The sequence below is a fragment of the Falco biarmicus genome, chromosome 15, assembly GCF_023638135.1.
Source record: "Falco biarmicus isolate bFalBia1 chromosome 15, bFalBia1.pri, whole genome shotgun sequence".
NCBI classification, from domain to species: domain Eukaryota; kingdom Metazoa; phylum Chordata; class Aves; order Falconiformes; family Falconidae; genus Falco; species Falco biarmicus.
This window is the reverse complement of record NC_079302.1, coordinates 21,809,370-21,828,140: the sequence shown is the minus strand read 5'-3', so window position 1 is coordinate 21,828,140 and position 18,771 is coordinate 21,809,370. Positions and strand designations below refer to the sequence as shown.

Below are 18,771 nucleotides of genomic sequence, written 5' to 3'. Positions count from 1 at the left end.
GGTGTACCTTTCCTGCCTCAGGAAAACAAGCTCATTTGGAAAAGATTAAGGTCTTTAACCAAGACTGAAGTTCCTTCACAGTTTAAATCACATCCACCTCTTCCCTGACATCAGCTCCAGCACTCAGCTGTTGCAGAGCTGTTTTAGCATGCAACGCTGGCAGTCAGGCTAGTTTCAGCTAAGCACACTGAAATAGCTCAGCAAAAAGATCCAGCAAGCATGGATGCAAGAGGTATAGCGGGAACACAACAGCCAGTGGCCAGATCTTTTGGCTGACGCTGCAGTGAAAGAAGTGTCATGTACAGGACCACTCTGCTAACAGTATCTTTTGCAAGTAGCCAGGAAAAGCTTTTGTGTTTAAATAAAGAACTTGGCAGAGAAAAATGACTTCCTCTCATTTACTCTCTTCACATTGAGTGAAACTTCAGTTGAATTAAGAGACTGAGTTGCCATCCCTGTCCTCCCCCCCAGCCTCTCAGTGTGGTTTGCTTTTTTACATTAAGATTGTTATCCTGATGTTTTATAAGCTTGCTTTTCCTTTTCCAAATGAACATGCTAAGGTGCTTGAACTCTACAGGGCAGCGTAGGCAACTGGCATGCACACTAACTCATGATGATGTGCTCCCACACCGCTACCAGATGCATCAGACGCTGAGACCCCTCTGGCACAGGACAAAAGGCGAGTCCCTCTCCTGCACAGCTTCACCTTGCCCAGGTGAGTCCCAGCTGTGCTGTGCTGTTCTCTGCTGCCCACCAACAACTACCCCTGCAGTTTGAATGCTTCTCCACGCAAGAGCTATACGCTACATTGGAACAGCCTGCAAAAATTAAATAACCATTGACTACTAGTCATGTTGTAGACCACGCTTATTACATCCAGTTAATGTAAAAGCCAGCGCTGAGATGCAGAAAATACCCTACAGTCAGCTCCCCATCTCCACAGCAGCAGGGGAGGGAGGGGGGCTGCAATGCCCAGACAAAGCATCAGACCTCTGCTCGCTGCTCCGCAGCCAGCCCGCGTGCCTCAACAGGCACTACCCAGCAAATCCCATTCGGAGAGAGCTTATTAGACCAGGCACAGCAAGGCACAAAGCCAGCTCGGATTTGGAAGCAGCACAGCTCAGCCTGCACAAAGCTATGCCTCCGCTAGTAAGCCCTCCAAGAAGCAGCAGGTATGCTCCGTGTGGTTCCAGCTCAGGGGTCTGGGGGCCCCTGTTACAGTTTATTCACAAGCCACGTGATGGGTGCCTTGCTGGGGAAGGGGCAACTGCACATGCAAGAAACCCAGAGCATTCTGACTCCGTATTAACTCTGCATGAGGCCTGAAGTCCTAAAAGGATCAGAGATGAGAACACCGCTGAAAGTTACTTTAAAAAGTTTCTCAGCCCTTATCGTGCCTTCTGGATGACCGCTCAACCTGATTAGCTGATGAAGAACCACACAGCAGAACTACTCTGTACTGTCTGAACTGAGGCTCCAGAGATGACGACGACCTACCACATCCAACTCGCCATGCCTCCAGCATTTCCAAGGAACAGGGTCTTCACCTCTTCCTCCACAGCAATCAATCCATAGGCGCCTGGGGTTCTGGGCAGCTGCTTTCTTTTCAGTTACATCACAAATCAAAGTAAATAAAAAACCTCTGTCACGGGTCTCTTGCTAAGACTCAGTCTGAATCCTTTTCCCGTTTTCAGCCCCACACATCCACAGCCTGTGGATCCAAGAAGACCCTGTCCATTATTTCTGCATCTGAAGCACGTTATCGCTTTGCACAACGCTGAATTCCCCACGGCATTCAGCATAATCTCATAGCTAACGCTTCAAGGCTCCCTGATTATCACAGCCACAACCCCGTTATATTGGTATCAATATTTAAAACCGAAAGGCCCTCTTCCTCCAACACAATCCATATTTCCAGGTTTATTGCAAACAGTAAAAAATACATGCACGTACTCAGCTCAAGGTGCACATATGAAAACAGATTCATTCACGCATCAGCCAGACAGCTGACATCCATCCTGACATTCATCTCCATGTATGAGGAGAAAAGATGAATCACTCACAGTTATACGGCTCTGGAGTTTGCCCTTGGTCAAGCCGGTAAATGTCACAAATAAGCCACTCTGCATCCTCAAGCACAGAGACAGGCACCTACAGCTGGACAGCAAGAGGGGCAGCGGCAGCCTCTTCTCAATTAAACAGGCATAAAGACAACCTAGTGTCCTAGTGGCACCTAAATAAAACACACAAGAGCAGAGCTCACGCAATTTGCTGAATTTTGAGGAGTTCTGGCGTGCTTGTAAATTGTTGAACAAGTTGTTTGAAACAGTAATTGATGCAGTTAATTAACCGCCAAGAAAGGGGAGGATTCTTCATTTACTGAGGTCTTCAACTCAAGATTAGCTGAAATCCTTTACCAGAGAGACCAGAGAAAGGCCAGTGCTTTGGCACTGGGGTGGCCAGGGAGAAGTGTGCCATGCAGGACTTCAGGCCATATGAACTCACGAGCATTTCTGGCCTTCAGCTCCAGCAGCCAGGCAGAGGGTAGCTGAAAGCAGCTGATGAAGGAGCTGTTCTGCAGGCCTGCCACATTGGGTATGCCCAATTCAGACAGGGTTGGGGATGTTTTGGGGGGTTTTTATTAAAAATCGCTTTCCATATACAATCAGATCTTTCACATGAAAGCATCAGCATTTAACCCAGCCGACACAAAGGCTACGTGGGAAGATACAAGCAAAGGCAATCCAGAAGCTTGGGGTCAACCTCAGATCTGGGAAACCTCATCCACCAGACTTCTAACCTCAGGCAAGCCAGCCTGCTCGTGCCTTCACTTCTCTGTTTAACCGTCAGGATGAAGACACGAACCACACCGCAGTGATGAGGACCAGACAAAGGGCATCTCCAGGGGGGCACACAAACAGGACAGTCAGTCCCAAACATTTTCACCCATTCCAGTAATGGTTTCAGTACCTTCAGCACACATCACAAACCCACTTTCCTTGGCTCGAATTGCCTAGAGAAGGATGCTAAAGCCTAGAGTCCCTCCTGGCAAAGCACAGCTCCTGGCAAAGAAAGGGCACAGAGGGTTTGCATTTTTTCATTGCTACTCAAGAAAAACAGCAGCAGCAAGAGGCCAGGTTGGGCTCATAAAGGCACCGTGTTCCCAAAGCAGCTTCAGGCTGAGAAGTTTGTGATGGCTTAGTCTGCCAGCGTGGACAAAACTGGATGGAACTCAAAGCCCTCCTTTTATTTCAGGAACAGATCTGACTCTGAATAATCTTCTAATGTGACTTGGGACGCTGCACTTTTACTGGCTAAAAAGTATACGAGCTGACTGAGGTCCCCATCCCACATAAGCAGGGTTTAGATTCACCCCACTGAATCCCCAGCTACCGAGCTCTTAGGGCTTCCAGTGGGACGAGGGGCTCTGATCTTCCAGAAGCCATCTGTCCTACAGAGCCGGTAGTAGCAATAAATCTGCATATTGTAAAGGTTTTTTTCCTCCCATGCACTACACCAAGCTATAAACCATGAAGCCAACCCACCAACAACAAACGTACAGGCACACTCAAAGCTTTCCCTGTCACCCTGAGAACGGGATTGCTGGAAAGCTGGTCCAGCTTGCCTTGCCAGGTCTCTAGTTCGGGGTTGTGCCCTGTAGTAAAGTTACACCCAGCACAGACTGGCGTTATGTTAACTGGCAACGAACACTACAACGCAACACTGGAGGTGTGGAAGGGGGATGAAAAGCACAGCAAATGGGTGAGGAGACAACTGCAAGGTTTGCTTTGGGAATCCTAAACAGAGCATTACTTGGGAGTTTCCAGGACTGTCCCAGGCTCCTTCGGTTTGTAAGTTTTGATACAGAAAATCAAGACTTTATAACTGCAATGGCTGATATCCAGCCACTCCCCTTCCCAGCATCAAGCAGAGCAGAAGCTCTGGCACAAAGATGAGCACGTGTAGGGAACGTGCCAATTCCTGCCTGCGTTTTAAGCTCCAGGACACTGTGCTCAAGGTTTTCCACAACCTGTGGCCGAGCTTGCATGGATTTATATACTCAGTCCTGTCAATATGATCTCATTGCCTCCTAAAGGAAGAGTGCTGGCCAAAAATCCCATGGCCAAAGACAACACTCATTTATTTGTTTACAGGTGTCTATGGTGCCAATGCTGTCACTCCCAAGCTCCCCTAGACCTGACAGCGAGTCCCATACTTGTTAAAGACAAGTTCAGCAGCTAAGGTCAATGCAGCACCGATACCTACTGACCTGGCATGTGAGCACGGCAGGTTGTGGAGCAGGAAGGTATCAAAGCTGACCAAAGGGTCCCTGTGCCACGCAGACAGGAAAGCACTCCTTGTACAGCAGTGCTACCGACTTCCCATCCAGCTCGCCTAGTGGTAAAGGAAGGAGGCAGAAGGCAATTATTTTTCCAGGAGACATTTGTTTGTGACAAAGGAAGCTGAAGACAGCCAGCTCTGTAGTGTCCCTCAACAGCTATGACCAACCTCTTACTAATATTCACCCACACACTTTTACTCCCAAAGGCTTTGGAGAAAAGTCAGCATGAAAAACTCTACCCATTTGTCCAAATGCAGATATTCCACTCCCATAAAAGATTCAAACCCTGCCCTGCAATCACAGCACTGACCAGGGGAAAGCTGCTAAAGCATCTTGACTGTCCCGTAGGACTAGTAAAGCTGGTGCTATGCTACCCCTTCAAAGGTTTCTTTAGAGTCCTTGTTAAATACAATGGCCATGAAACCATAAAGTGAGGAAGGAGATGGCTATCTTGTACAGTCTTCAGACTCAGCCCAAAGCACACAACCTGTTTTGTACTGATCTGTTTGCAGAGGCTGTGTAATTCTCCAGAAGTGGTTTTGTTTCCAAAACAAACACTACACACTCTTCTGTGACTTGGGTAAGTAGGAAAAAAAAAAAAAAAATACATTCCCCCCCCCCCCCAAGCAAACAGCCAAACAGTACTGGCGAGGCTCACAAGTACACGCGTGTGAGCAGGAAAGGAAACGGAGAGCCCTTCCAGCTTTCCAAAGGGTTATTGCAAACAGCAGGGAGGGAGAAGGGATTTTACACATTAGGAAAAATACCGTGATGGTGCTTGTCCTTAAAGTGAACACTACACAACAAAAGGCCCTGGACTGCATTGCTTGTTTAGCACTTCTCTAAAGCAAAATGTGCATTCTACAGTGAGATGGAGAGCCTGGCAGCAGGGCATACATCACAGGAACTGTTCCTGGCTGCAGCACAGGGCAGCATGACGGGTGCTGGACAAACCACTGCTGAACTGAATCACCTTCCCGTTTTTCTGGCCAAGGCGGCTTTGCTGTGCATCATCCAGAGCCTACGGCAAAGCCAAGGATGTCCCTGCATACCAGTCTCCCGAGAGTTAGAGATATTGTATATACCAGCTGCTTCCTCAGCCATCCTGCAATGGGAGATCTGCAGGTCACAGATGAAGGGGCAGGCGTGCTGCATACCAGCCATAGTGTAAGGGAACTGCACGACCATGCTTGAAAACGACTCTTTCAGTGCTCTCCCAAGAAAGTTTAATAATCTTGTCTTTCACACGCTTACACCTCCGCTGCTTTTTGCAGAGCTTCCCTGCACGAGCCATACTGGCAGGGATGCAGATCCAGAGGAGTGGGGAAGGTTAGCTTGCCTCTAGCAGCGGGGAAGGGGGGTAGGGGGAGATGAAGCCGGCTGAATTCCCACCGGCTTTGCATTATGAAAGCCATGAGATGCAGCCTTTGCGGGTTTGCTTTAACCCCCTCCTTGCTGCCAAACAAGCATCTCAACCGACCTCCTAACGCATACTGGTGACACAGCATACACAGACTCAAACACAAAGCAAAACAGGCAAGGACCTAAAGAACAGCCATTTGCTTTCTCTCGATGAGTATCTTCCAAAAGGTCCAAGTTTCCTCTGTGTTTGCATTCACACGTGCTGCAACCCAGCCCACTGCTGTCAAGCCTGCAGCTTAAAGGAGAAAAAAACAGTGCTACAATCCAACCCTGCACATGCCCAGGACTTGTTACTTCAAGAAACGCCACCATTGTTCTCAAGTCAGGCAGTCGGGTGATGAACAAGCGTCTGTATTGTCCACTGGCTGCCTGGAGGCTTATAGCAACAGCGCTGAAGTACGAGCTCCTCAAAGGGTATCAAAGCTGCCACACAAGGTCAGATCAAACCCATATCCATGATTATTTGCTGATACAACCATAGAATTGTTTGGGTTGGAAGGGACCTTAAAGATCATCTAGTCCCAATCCCCCTGCCGTGGGCAGGGACACCTTCCACTAGACCAGGTCGCTCCAAGCCCCGTCCAGCCTGGCCTTGAACACTTCCAGGGATGGGGCAGCCACTGCTGCTCTGGGCACCTCTGCCAGCGCCTTGCCACCCTCACAGTAAAGAATCGAGAGCAGATGTTATAATAAAGGGCAACAAAATGCATCTTCTGCTAGGATCCCCAGAAAAAAAGAGTGGTCTCTAACAGAAACTTCAAGTAAATCAGTTTCTTCCACTCCCCGTCTCAGTGAGCACGAGCCCATCTCACACACATCCTCACACAGTCAGAAGGACGTCTGCTGCCAACGTGACACCAGTTATCTGCCTCTGCAGAAGGTCCCTTGGTACAGCAACTGCTGCAAGGACCACACTCGCTCTGAAGAGCGCATCGACAAAGGGCTCCGGGGCAAAGCCAACTGGGCTGTAACCCAATGCATCAGGAAGGATTTATTTCCCCATCCAAGAAGTTTCAAAGTATTCCATGGCTTGGCAGACTGTATTAGAGCACCCTGGAGAGCTTGAGAGGAGCTTAAGGTGCCCTTTCAGCTCAGCCTGTGCACCAGTTCACTCGAGGCTCAGGGGTTTGGGCAGGAATAAGCAAGGGGACTGCAAGAACTGGGGGGGCTCTGTCACCTCCATGCCAGGATAGCAACAGCCAAAGCGAACCCCAGCCATGCTAACCATCCTCATGGCCAGAAACCGGCAGAGGAAATCCCCATGGCCAGGGCAGACACTCGCTCAGCCTCTCTCGGACTTTTTATGGAAACAAACAAAAGAGCAGTTGCAGAGACTGCTGCCAACCAAAGAGGATGAAGCTCTGAAGAGAGATCACGCACCCTTCAAGAGTTCAGAGCCACATCAACATCTCCTTTAAGACAGGAAGGGAGAAAGCCAGCATTTTAGTTGCTAACTAACTCAAATTGCTTGACTTCACATCTTGATATCAAGCCAGCCAGCCTGGGCATGCCCGTTTTCTAAGCCTAGTCCTGCACGAAGCTGACAACTTAGCGTGCAGATCAAAGTTTTGGCTAACAAATGCGCTGGAAAATATTGGTGTGCTGATTTTCCATGAATGAGGCCACCAGTATGTGATTTTCCATGAATGAAGTCACTAATATGTGAAAAGCCTGGGGCAACAAAACTGCCTGAAAGCAGGGAGCATCGCTCTACTCCAACTGCCATTCCAGCCCTACTTAGCTGGTTCATATTTTATGAAGAATGATTCAGCTGAACTTGTTCCTTGACATGAGAAAAAGGGAGGAACACGAGTGTGGGAAAGCAGGAGGATGTAACACAAGCATCTGGTATGGGGGAGACACTCAAGGGACATGGTGCAGCTCAGTTAATATGCAAGGAAGCACTATAAAAGCAAAATAAGACAGGAGTGGAAACAAATCTCAGTGGACACACCCCCAAGCCATGGCACAGCTGGGAACAGGAGCTCTTAGCATCCACCTCCAATCCCAGGCTTTAACAATGCAAGGCTGCCCCTCTCACCTCTCACTCTGACTAGACCGAGTTTAACATGGGAAGATACAGGGGGTTCCCTTTGCAAACTTGCAAGGGGTCTGGAATAAAAATACAGCTGGCTTCGGTCTCCATTAGCAGTTAATTTCCTCAATCATTTTCACAGAGGGAGAAAGAGAAATGCTCATGATCTAAGAGATGAAAGCAAATGAAAATAAGCCTCATAAAACCTGTACTGCCCTAAGGGAAAACTGCCCCACAACTTTCATTGGGGAATTATCAAAGGCCCCAGACTGGTGGGGGGTTGTTTGTATTTTATAAGACAGATGCTTTAGAGATAGAAGTCCTCAAATAGCTGGGATTCCATTCTGCTGAACCTCCAACGAGGCTAGAAAAAGAAACAGCTGATCCCAGTTAGTCCAGCCCAGGGATCCAGCTTAGCCACATCAAGACAGAGGACTGAAGCAAGGCGCAGAGCTGTACAGACACTGCTAAACTTCTTTCCAATAAGATGCCACTGCCCCAAGGAAAAGCAACCACGCGTGTGTCAGCACGGCTGCAGGAAAGTGCAGATGGAGCTAAAAAATCTCATTCATTTCTATTGCAAAACAGAGGCTGGGGTAGAAGGCATTGACTCATTTAGCCTAAGAACACGAAAGGATTGCTCCTGAGAGACTAGCTTAAAAGCAGCATGTTTAGCGCACGTTTTGCTTTGAGTCTGGGAGAGCGGGTACAAAACTTCCCATACTTGGAGCTCTTGTTTCTTACCGGAAAAGGCTTAACACGAGGTCAAGAGCAAGAACTGCCCAGAGAAGGGGCAAAGACCCAAAATGGCAGAGCTCTCCCACCCACAGTTAAGCCTCAGAGGTGACTGCAGCCCCGGAGAAGCCTGTCTCCAGGTAGCCACCAGGGCCCTAGCACAGGATCTGACCTGTGCAGCCATGGCTTGCAGCTTGGGCAGCCTGACTTACTTTGCTTCTCAGATGGGCTGCAATGCCCACGCTGGTGCCCTTGCTGCTGCCAAACCCGCGCCAGCCCCAGATCGGCTTCCTCGCTGCTGCAGGCTCTGCAAAGGGTCTGAGTTCGCGTGGGACTGGAAGCCTCAATCCATGCTGACTTCAAGAGGGGAGGCAGATGTTCAGAGGGTAAGGTTGGTCAGCATGCTTTACAAGTGTGCAGCAATCGGCGTCTTATTTACTACAGCTGATGGAAATCCTTTCCTTCAATACTGAACCAGCCTAATGACAAACCTCCCCTTCCCTGTACACACAAACACCTTTCCACACTCATCCCCATGGGGTAATTAATTTCAGCCCCCCTAGCAAATAAAAACCAGCATACTCAAAAAAAAAATCATCACTCAGTCTCCTTACCGCGTTGATTCAAGGAGTGGATATGCATAAACCAGTAGACAGACACTAACAATGAATAATTAAAACAAAAATAAAACCAACAAAGGATCTAAGACCTGAAGAGAAATTACTCACTTGGAACAGCTACTGCCACATTTAATCTTTCACAACCAAAGCGTATGAATAGGAAATAAGTAAAACTAGCTCTAGGGCACATGAATATTGCCCCTGGCTGGTTCATCTTGTTGTGCACAGAAAAATATGTCATGTGCTACTCACACCCAGACACTTGGCTGTGGTGCAAGGGGCTGGAACTCACCGTCTGGGAGAACAGCACTCTCTGGAGCACAGCAAGGGAAGCGCAGGAGAAACCCGAGAAGCCTCAAAATCACCAGCAAGAACTGAGCTATTCAATGGCTTAAGTGACTATGAAAAAACCCTCACCTCCAGCTCCCCCAAAGGTCTTGATTACTGGCTTTACTTGCATCCTTATTCAGCCCGCACAAGCCAAAATTCAAGAGTTTTAGCTAAATAACCACTTGCAGCTGATACCGAGCTGAAGCTGGACTGTAAATTCCTGCTTTCTGAAGAAAAAAGCCCAAGGGATTGCTGTGAAATGAAACTGCTCCCTGGAGGCGAGTGCTGCAGCACTTGCTTGAGATCATCTGAGGCTTACAGAAGCCGAGAGCCTGTGCCAGTCTCACCAGTGTCCACTTCAGATCTCAAGTAACCAGTTTTGGTCACCATAGCAAAGGGATCCAATTAGCTTCAGCCAACTCATGCAGAAAGGGCATCTTTTGCAAGAAAAAGCTTTGGATGCAAAGCAGCTCCTAGAAGCAGCCAGGCTGAAGGGGAAGGTTAGCGTAGAAATTACAGTAACGGGTCAGGATGCTCCAGGTTCTCCCACCATCCGTATCCTCCCACAAGGGCTACCACCGTTCCTCCTCCTGCACACTGACAGATGTCCTCCTGCTGGAGTCCCTCTACTCCAACAATATCATGCAGCAGGATAAATGACTTCTAAAAGCAAAGGTCTGAAGCTATTCACACCATTTAATGGTCAGTCCACGTGAACTGCTCCACTGTAGATGAGGGGAGGAAAGCATCCATGATGAACAGGCTGGAGTTTATCTTTTGTTCAGGGCAAGTATGTGTTTCTGGGTCAGAGCTTTCCTGCAGTGCTGACCTGCTGGGTCTTGCACAGAGGTCCAAACCCTTGCAGACCAAACTCAGCCCAGGGTCTGCAAGCACCGCACCTCCTGAACTCCGTGGGAGTAGTGCCTCCTTGCTTCAAAGGCAGATTTTTACCCTGTGTTTATCCCAGCCTACAAGGCATGAAAAGGCCTAGGAGGTCACACATTCACCGCTGCAATTTCAGGCAGGATCAAACAGAAAAGCAACAGCTGGGCTGAGTGAGCAAGTCCACGTTTAATTACAAATGGTTTCGGTAATAAGCAAAGGCAAGAACAAAGCCAGTGAAAAACCTCCCTTTTTCTTCCTGGCTCCTGTTCAGGCCATATAGAAACAGCTGCCTAGAGGAGAATCTCAAATAAGATCCACCAACTATGTTTTTTTCATTTGCAGGATTGCTACAGCCACACTGTTCCCTACGCAACGCTACTGCGCATTGAGAAGCATCAAGGACTGATGGGCAGATTGCAGCCACTCGTGCCAAAGGGCCTGGCTCTGGGCAGGTATTTCCCAGCCTGTGGCTCAACCCCCCGGTTACGTCTCAAGTCACACGTGCACAAGTACACACACACAGTTGTTCTGCAGTAAGCTGCACAGAGGATTTAATTTGCTCTAACATCCTCTGAATATGAAATGGTGGTTGCAAAATAGGATTATTAGCTCAGAGGATGAGGGACCCAGCTCGCAGGTCCTGCCTGGCCCAGGGAGGGGGCAGAGAGTAGCTCTGAGAGCACCAGGTTTCCAGCACCAGCAACCAGCACCCCTCTGTCAGGTCATGCATTTACAACCAGGAGCTACTTTTGCTGCCCCTAAAAGGCTGTGGAGTAGTGGTCAGGATAGGACATGAGCCATAAACCACACAGACAGGCAAGAAGGCTTAGTGGCATGGGTGGGGAATGCTTTTTACTGAATGTTGGGAGCCTTCCACCCATCTTTTGTGATAGCAAATCAGAAGGGATCAGTGGGCCCCCTCATCACATCCGATACCTCTGACGGCATCAGTGAGAGCCTAACACAATCCAAGAGCATGACAGAAACGCAGCTGGAACAGAGTGTCAACCCCAAACCCCTCCAACAAACCGATCCCCACTGCTGACAAACCGCTGCCTAGCTGGGTGTCACAGGGGGACACGATGGGAATAATGGGAAGGTTGGGAAACCATCACATCCCTGGGAACCAAGGGCTTCTGACCCTTCTAGCAAAGCCTGCTGAGAACACCGGGTGGGTTGTTTTGTACTCCTGGCTTTAATTACAGCCAAGTGTTTAAGTTATTCTCCTCCAACCACCCCCACGTCCCTCACAAGCACAAATCCAGCTTTTTATAGCACATCCGGTATGGATGTTAAACACATTCAGGAAATGCACTTTCAGCCCCAAACATCCCTTCCCCTGGACCAGTTAGGCTGCGAGGGTTTGTAACGTAGAGATGTGGAACCGGATGTTTGGTTTTGTGACCGCTGCTTTCCTGGATTACTTCTGTCTGTTTAGAGAAGGGAAATTAAATAAATGCAGGGTAGGCTGGCTGCAACCAGAAATAATGAAAACTGCTTGCAAGGTGAAGAAAGAAAAGCCAGATGGAGAGGCCACTCTTAGCTGCTCGAATCCCCTGCACATAGGGCAAGGCTCCTTTTTTTTTTAAAAAAAAAAAAAAAATATAGCTGACAAAGCTCCTAGGAGCTGACAATGGCTCATGGCACAGTGGGTGTCCACAGGCACATCTAGGATCCTGAATCGCATGTTTTCCACTGCCTTCTGGTGACACTGATGCAGATCGGGGCTCTCCTATAATACACAAGGAAGAAACACATCCTCTCCCCCAAAACTTCTATTTTCAGTAGCCAAAGGGCACCAGCAAAGAACCATCAGGCTACACCAGGCTCTGTCAGTGCCCAGGTGCTGCTCTGGCATGTCACGGAGGCTTGTGGCTCCTTGCTCCAGAGGAGCAGGGCTTGGACAATAGCTTGGATCCAAGTCTAAAACCTGACCTTTGTAATTTTCTTAACACAAGGGACTCACCTCTGGCTTCAAGGAACACTGCAAGCCTGTTAGTAGTTATCTCACCTGAAAATACCCTGGCTGACTTCCCAGCTGGAAGCATCCTCCTAAGCCCAAAGGCAAGCATGTTTGCTGGCAGTCTCAGGGATCAGTCTCGGATACTATCGCAGGGTGGAAGACTCCCTGGAGCACTCTCAGGCTAGAGGGCAGACACTGGCCAGGCTGCCCCAGACAGTCTCCTGCTAAACCCTTCCAAGAGCACTGGGCTATTCCACACATTGATCAAAACACCACTGTGATGCCTCTGCTGTAGTATCACTGCACAAACCCAGAATATTCAGCAGCAGGTCACAAAACAGAAGGCAAATGGGGCTGTGCTGCATCAGAGTTTGATGCTCTGAAGGCAGGCAAGACATGTGAGCTCAGGGAATTTTTCCTCTCCCTTTCCCACAGCCAGACCACTGCATATTCTGGCCAAACAACTGTCAGTAGGACATCACACATCAGCAAGATGAATGATGACCTAATTAAGCTGCTTCCAAACTAATCACACTGGAGGAAAGCTAAAGGAGTCCTTAATTTGTTATGTCTTATAATGATCTTTCTTTCTGTATTTAATGTGGATTCTTCACTTCAGATATCTGCAGTGCTAACCCAACCCAGGCTCTGGCTATTTCTCCTGAGCTGTCAGAGGTCCTGCACAAGCAGCTGTGCACCTTTGTAATGAATGACCAGGCTGTGCAGGCCCACTGGCCATCCACCTCCTCCCCTGGGCCAGTAAGATACAGGAGGAAACAGGGATCTCAGCAGAGCAGGAAGGCGAGAAGCCCATGGGGGCTTTCCCAGTGGGCTACCAAAATTTCCCGCACTCAGAGCAGCGGAGCATTTGCTGGGGCAACTGAAAGGCAGGTTTGATGACACAGGACCACCAGCAGCGTGCACAGCAAGGAGCTGCCCTAGCTTCAGCTGCCACCCAAACCACCACAGATTGAACAAAGAACGCCAGTCCAACTCAGGGCAAGCTTTTTCCAGCACAAAACCCCGTACACAATGCTTAGGTTACAATTAATGAGCTCTGTGGGGATGAACCCTTGTGCAGCGTGAACAACAGCGAGAGACTATGCTCATCTATGCATTCAGTCATCTCGGGGAACAGCAGCTGTCAAGAGTAACACACACAAATACTATGCTTTCACTACCCTGATCTAACTACAAGCTATGCAACACTTGGCTGGAAAAATGAGTGACAATCCAGCTGCAGCAACTGAGTAACAGCCTATCTGGGGTAAGGCAGCCTTAACTCACACTGGAGAATTGCTCTTCAGCAAACGGGAAGGACAATGTATGTATTTGATGGGTGCTGTTTCTACGTGACCAAATCGTATGCAGCTTATGTCTTTCAACTATAAATGCAAATGACTGAATTAAATAAAAATCATTGTTGGAACACAGAAGCATCTCCTCTATTCCTGAGAAGCAGGTGATCTCCCAAGCTCATCAAGAACCACACAGAGTGGCATGTCAGATGCACAGGGGACCCGACCTCTTTGTATCTTTGACAAGCATTATGATAATCTCAGAATTACGTGTTAAAGATTGAACAGATAGTGACAAACCCACATCGAAATGGTATTAAGAGATATTAGAGAACATCAAAGAGGCAAAAGCATATTTCAACTGCTCCCCCAAAGTTCATCGGAAGCCACAGCCCAGCCTGCCATAGCTTTTTATGGTCCCAAGAAGCACCTGTCAAAGGAACTGCAGGCAATCTCAGGCATGTTCCTTGGCTACCTGCAGTTTCATTTGGCTGCTCAAGACATTCAAAACAATATTTCCTTACTAGGATGAATGATTTATGAGGATTGAGAAATTCAAGCCTGAACCTATGAAGTGAGTCACTGGGACTCATGAGTTGCCTCCCTCCCCCCCAAACCATCACACCTTCCAGGCACAGTCTTGCTCCCACTGAAATCCTGCAGAAAACAAATACCTGTTAGTTTAAATACCGCAGAGTCTATGTTATTGGCTCAAGTGCCATCCTCCTCACTAAGGGTCCATACCTGGGCAGAGAAACCACATACTCACCCAGAGACTGTTGGGAGGGAAGCTGGGGATGCTGACTGCCATTTCTCTTGCTGCTTCAGAAAAGATTTAGCTTCTTTTGAGTTTGAGTCCACTTCTTTCGTCACTCTGTTGGAGGAAAAGAGACAAACCAGAGGGTAAGGAAAAGCTATACTCACAACAGCCAAAAACCAAGGATCCAGCAAGAAAATACAGAAACCAGGTACAGGAGTCCCCACACCACTTGCACAGAGATCACCTCCATTGGCTGCAAGCTGAAGAACATCTCCTTAAGATTTCATTCCAGTGACAAACCCTCTATATTCATGGCAGAAAAAAAAAAAAAAAAAAAAAAAGGGAAATCAGTAGCTAATTAGCTCTGGGGGAGGAGAGGAATTTTTTTCTTCAAACAGGAATGCTTGTTCATTCAAACAGGCCTGTCTCACTAGCAGCTACTAAATGCTCTGCTCAGGTCACTGGGGGCAATTCCAGGCTCTTAATTGGGCTCTTGATTTCCTCATTTGTTGGTCAGTGAGGCAGCTCTTCTGCCACAGCTGTTCTGCCACCCACGTCTTGCAGCCCAAGGCACACAGGCTTGGCAACATCTGCAACCCAAACCAGAGCATAGAAAGTGGCTCTGGGGAAAGGGAACAGGAGAGAAAGCTCTGACGAGGCAGAACGCAGAAATTTGCTCTCATTTTCTAGTTAATTTTTGTTTGAGGCCCTGAGGGCACAGAATATTGAACTTCAAAAAATTGTAAATCCATACCGCATCTACAGCAGGGAATGAATTACAAACATGAGAAAATCTCTAGAAAACCACTCAATAATTAATTGTTAGAAAACCCCAGCTACTTTAGCCCCCTCATTTACAGTGACCTGCCTGCAGCAGCATGGTTTTCATGCTCTCAGTAGCTCTTAATGAGGTTGCCCCGCTTTGCCAACAGAACACTTTTGCTCCCTTGGAGCACAAGCCTGGGAGCCTCTGCAGGGCCCTGCAGCTCTGGGGGCACAGAGGCAGCCTGACCTACGGCTCAGCCAGCCCAGAAGGCATGGTCCTCCATCCCACCCTCCATCCCAGAGCCTGGGCCTCCGGCTGCACCTGCTGCCAGCAAGCGTGGGCAGGCTCGTCCCCGCTCTAGAGCATGTGCTGATGAAAGACCGAAAGCCTCATCAGTCACAGGATCCGCCTTGGTTACAAGTCAGGCTAATTGCTGCTCGCCTCCTACCCACTGACCTGACCCTGCAACTTCCATGTAGAAACCAGCTGATGGACACGCAGAAACCCAAGGAGCTGCAAACCCAGCTGGGTTACTGCTGGGTTGGCGGTGAGGAAGGCGCTGTGGAGCTCGTTAATTCTAGAGGCATTGACGTCCTGAAATCCCTCCTGTACACAACTAGTGCACCCATGTCCCCACCCTGACAGTGAATCAGCACCTGAAAAAGCAGTTAGGGAAGGGAAACTGTTCTTCCTCCTTCTCTGCAGGCTGCAAACACAGTGGAAAAGGCATGTTCAGAAATAAGAATAAATTCTTGTGCTGTACACCTCCTGCACAGCCACATTCTGCCAGTGCAGGAGGAGATTAACCCTGTTTCCCCCCCTGCATTGTCACATGCCTTTCAAACCAGTGGCAGTCATGTGGATAGAGACAAATCCCATGTTATGAATATTTAGAAGTCTTTGCTGATCAGATTGGAAAGGGGTGGGGTGGGAAAAGGGGGAAAGCAGTACAGAACGAAACAAAAGCCTTGCATCGTCACAATTTAAGACATCCCAAACACACCATCCAGTCACAGCCCTCAGCAACAGCAGTTACATCCCACAGCAGTCATACGCCAAAGGTTACTCTGCACCCATGAAGTTCCTTCAACAGAATAAACTTGGCGTATTCATGCAGCAATTAGCCGGAACTCCCCACAGAGCTCCCCCTCAACCGCAAGTGCTGGGTTCAGATTAATATGATCACACAGCCTATTTATTTTCAAACGCAGCAGCCAAAGAGCCGGCTCTGTTCCCTGCCCAGCTGGGGAGCAGCACAGTTTCTCATGTACTTTGCAGCGCTGGCTCCCGGCATGGTCCCCCCTCCTCCTGTCACCCCCCTGCACTCTTGTGCCATCAGGGTCCACCCTCGGCATGCAGGGAGCATGTGAGCTGCATGAGAAACACCAGGCAGACCCCGAGCACGCAGGGATGTGAGGCGTAGTGTAGTAACTGCATACCCTGGAAAAAAACTCTCTCTGTTGGCCTCTGTACAGTCATAGGACCTGCTCCTGGGTTAGATCGCAGCTATTAAATCCTGCACGTTTCTGGGGCTTGAAGAGTACAGAGGAGGCAGGGGCTGGGAATGGAAGCAGAGGTCCCAGAAAGCATGCCTTGCCACCTTGCCACCAGCTCTGCTTGTTGCACTAAGAGAGAGCCCAGCTCGGCTCCCGCAAGCCTACAGGAATCCGGCAGTTAAACAACTTACAGGATCTGGGCACAACACAATGGGGAACGAGCCTTCACAGCCTGTGGCAGAGCTCTGATCATAACGTAGAGCCCCTTGGTCTTAACCTCATGAGTGTCTTCAGCCTTCTCCAAGCCACAGATAAAACTGACTGCTGTCTGTCCTACCGGTTGAGGTAAAGGGAGGCACAAAGCTAAGACGTATGTGAAAAGTGGCCCCAGGGATTTGCCAGCCTGCAGTCTGACAGCATTGCATGCTCTTGGTTGGGCCGGCACTACAAGTCACAGCTCTCTGAGCAACAAGACATTCAGTCCCAGAAAGGGTGAGAAAGGAGAGACCTCTGCCTGCTGAGGCCCCTCAACATGATGCACATGGAGGGTCTGGCACAGCCCTTCAGTGACAGACACTTCAGCAGCAAAGAAATCACTGCTATCCAGGGACACGAGACGGGTTGCTACCAAGGGATTACTAAAGTTTCAATACTTGCATCCTCTACCATCTCAGGGTACCAGCAGCAGTGGCTGGGCACAGAACATAACACCTTGTTCAATTTTTTTTGCTCCCTTTGGCCTGCCAGCAGCTGCTCTAGCATATATTTTTGAAGCTGTCCACTACAGAAACTCAGCTGCAAAGCTGCAGGCAACCTGTTCCACCAGGACTGCCCAGCTGGGGACAGAGGAATGCGTCAGAAATGTAATTAAAAGTGACCTTTCAAGGCAATTCCATCACAAGACCCGCTGATTGCCTCATAAACTGAAACAAAAGCAGCTCTCAGGCAAGCTGCTGCTGGGCTGATGCCAGCTGCAACTCCTGCACCACTCCAAGAGGAATGACAAAAGAAAGAATATGAAAGGGCTTTACAAGGTATTAATTCAGGTTATGCACATTTCAACCTTTCCCAAATCCCAGGCCAGGAAGGGGGAAAAAAAAAAAATCCTCTGGTCTGCATTATTATGGAAGACAATGACTCGCCATGTAGAAACCAAAACACTTCTTGTTCTTCATGGGGAGAAATGGGAGCCATTAATCCAGCTGGAAGAAATCACAGTCATTACTAAGGAAAATTACAAGACCTTTCACTTTTAAATACTTGATAAATAACTATTTGCCTGACTGTTTACTGGGATGCTATTCACACATTGTAATCCAGGAACAAACATGAAAATAAGTATATTGTCAGCAATAAAACAAGTAGCTAGTGTCTCGCCCACTTGCAGACCCTGTAATTCACACACAAAACCACTCACACTCATCACTTTCCCGTAAAGATTTCATTATACTGCTGTGCTATTAAACTGCACAATAAGACTTCCAAAACACAGAACAGTTATTAATTTTTTTGGACTGTGCTGGAGCCTGGTAGCAGACAATGCTACTGTACAAGGTGTTGGACAACTGTAAAATAGAAAGGTCTTCCATGTTTAAAAGTTATCGTAAAGAAAACAAGCTAGAAACTAGATCACTAAGTGCCTCTAATACTTACAGGTGTTCTCCTTAGGACCCTTTGTCTCTGAACCAAGCCCAAAGTGGTACCTAAGCATTTAAGCATACCCACCCAGCCAGCCTGTTTTGGGCCCAGTTGTGGGTATGCCACTTCCAGCTTCCACTGAAGAACTGGTCACCCTTCTCTTCCCATTTAAGAACTGAAATGCTGCAACCTACGTGCATGGAAAAGGCCCCAGTTACGTATGCTGGTCACCAAGCCACAAGAGCACAACCCACATGCTGTCATGGGCTGTCTGAAGTTATTCTACAGAGCATACACTTACAGTACTGAACTGCAGCATCCTAATTTTAGAATAAGTGTTTGATCTGCTCCCAGCCATCCCCTCAGCCACACAAGCAGCTAAAAAGGAGGAGGAATACAGGCTAAAGTGAGCATCGCATTCACACAGCTCCAGCTAATCTGCAAAAGGGGCTTAAAACCAAATTGTCATGCTTTGGTTCTT

The 18,771-nt window shown here is 48.5% G+C and overlaps 1 protein-coding gene across 5 annotated transcripts in view; it reads right to left on the bottom strand.

The window, feature by feature from the left end:
* CFDP1 (craniofacial development protein 1) overlaps positions 1–18,771 on the bottom strand; it is a 66,768-nt gene that overhangs the window by 32,629 nt on the left and 15,368 nt on the right. For 2 of the 5 annotated variants that reach the window (XM_056360641.1, XM_056360642.1), the window contains exon 5: positions 14,400–14,504. In XM_056360641.1, the coding sequence (XP_056216616.1) occupies positions 14,400–14,504 (105 nt within the window). Of the gene's footprint in view, positions 1–1,958; positions 2,234–3,018; positions 3,063–4,270; positions 4,396–14,399; positions 14,505–18,771 lie in introns of those variants that run through there. The other 3 variants (XM_056360640.1, XM_056360643.1, XM_056360644.1) reach the window with 3 other exon arrangements.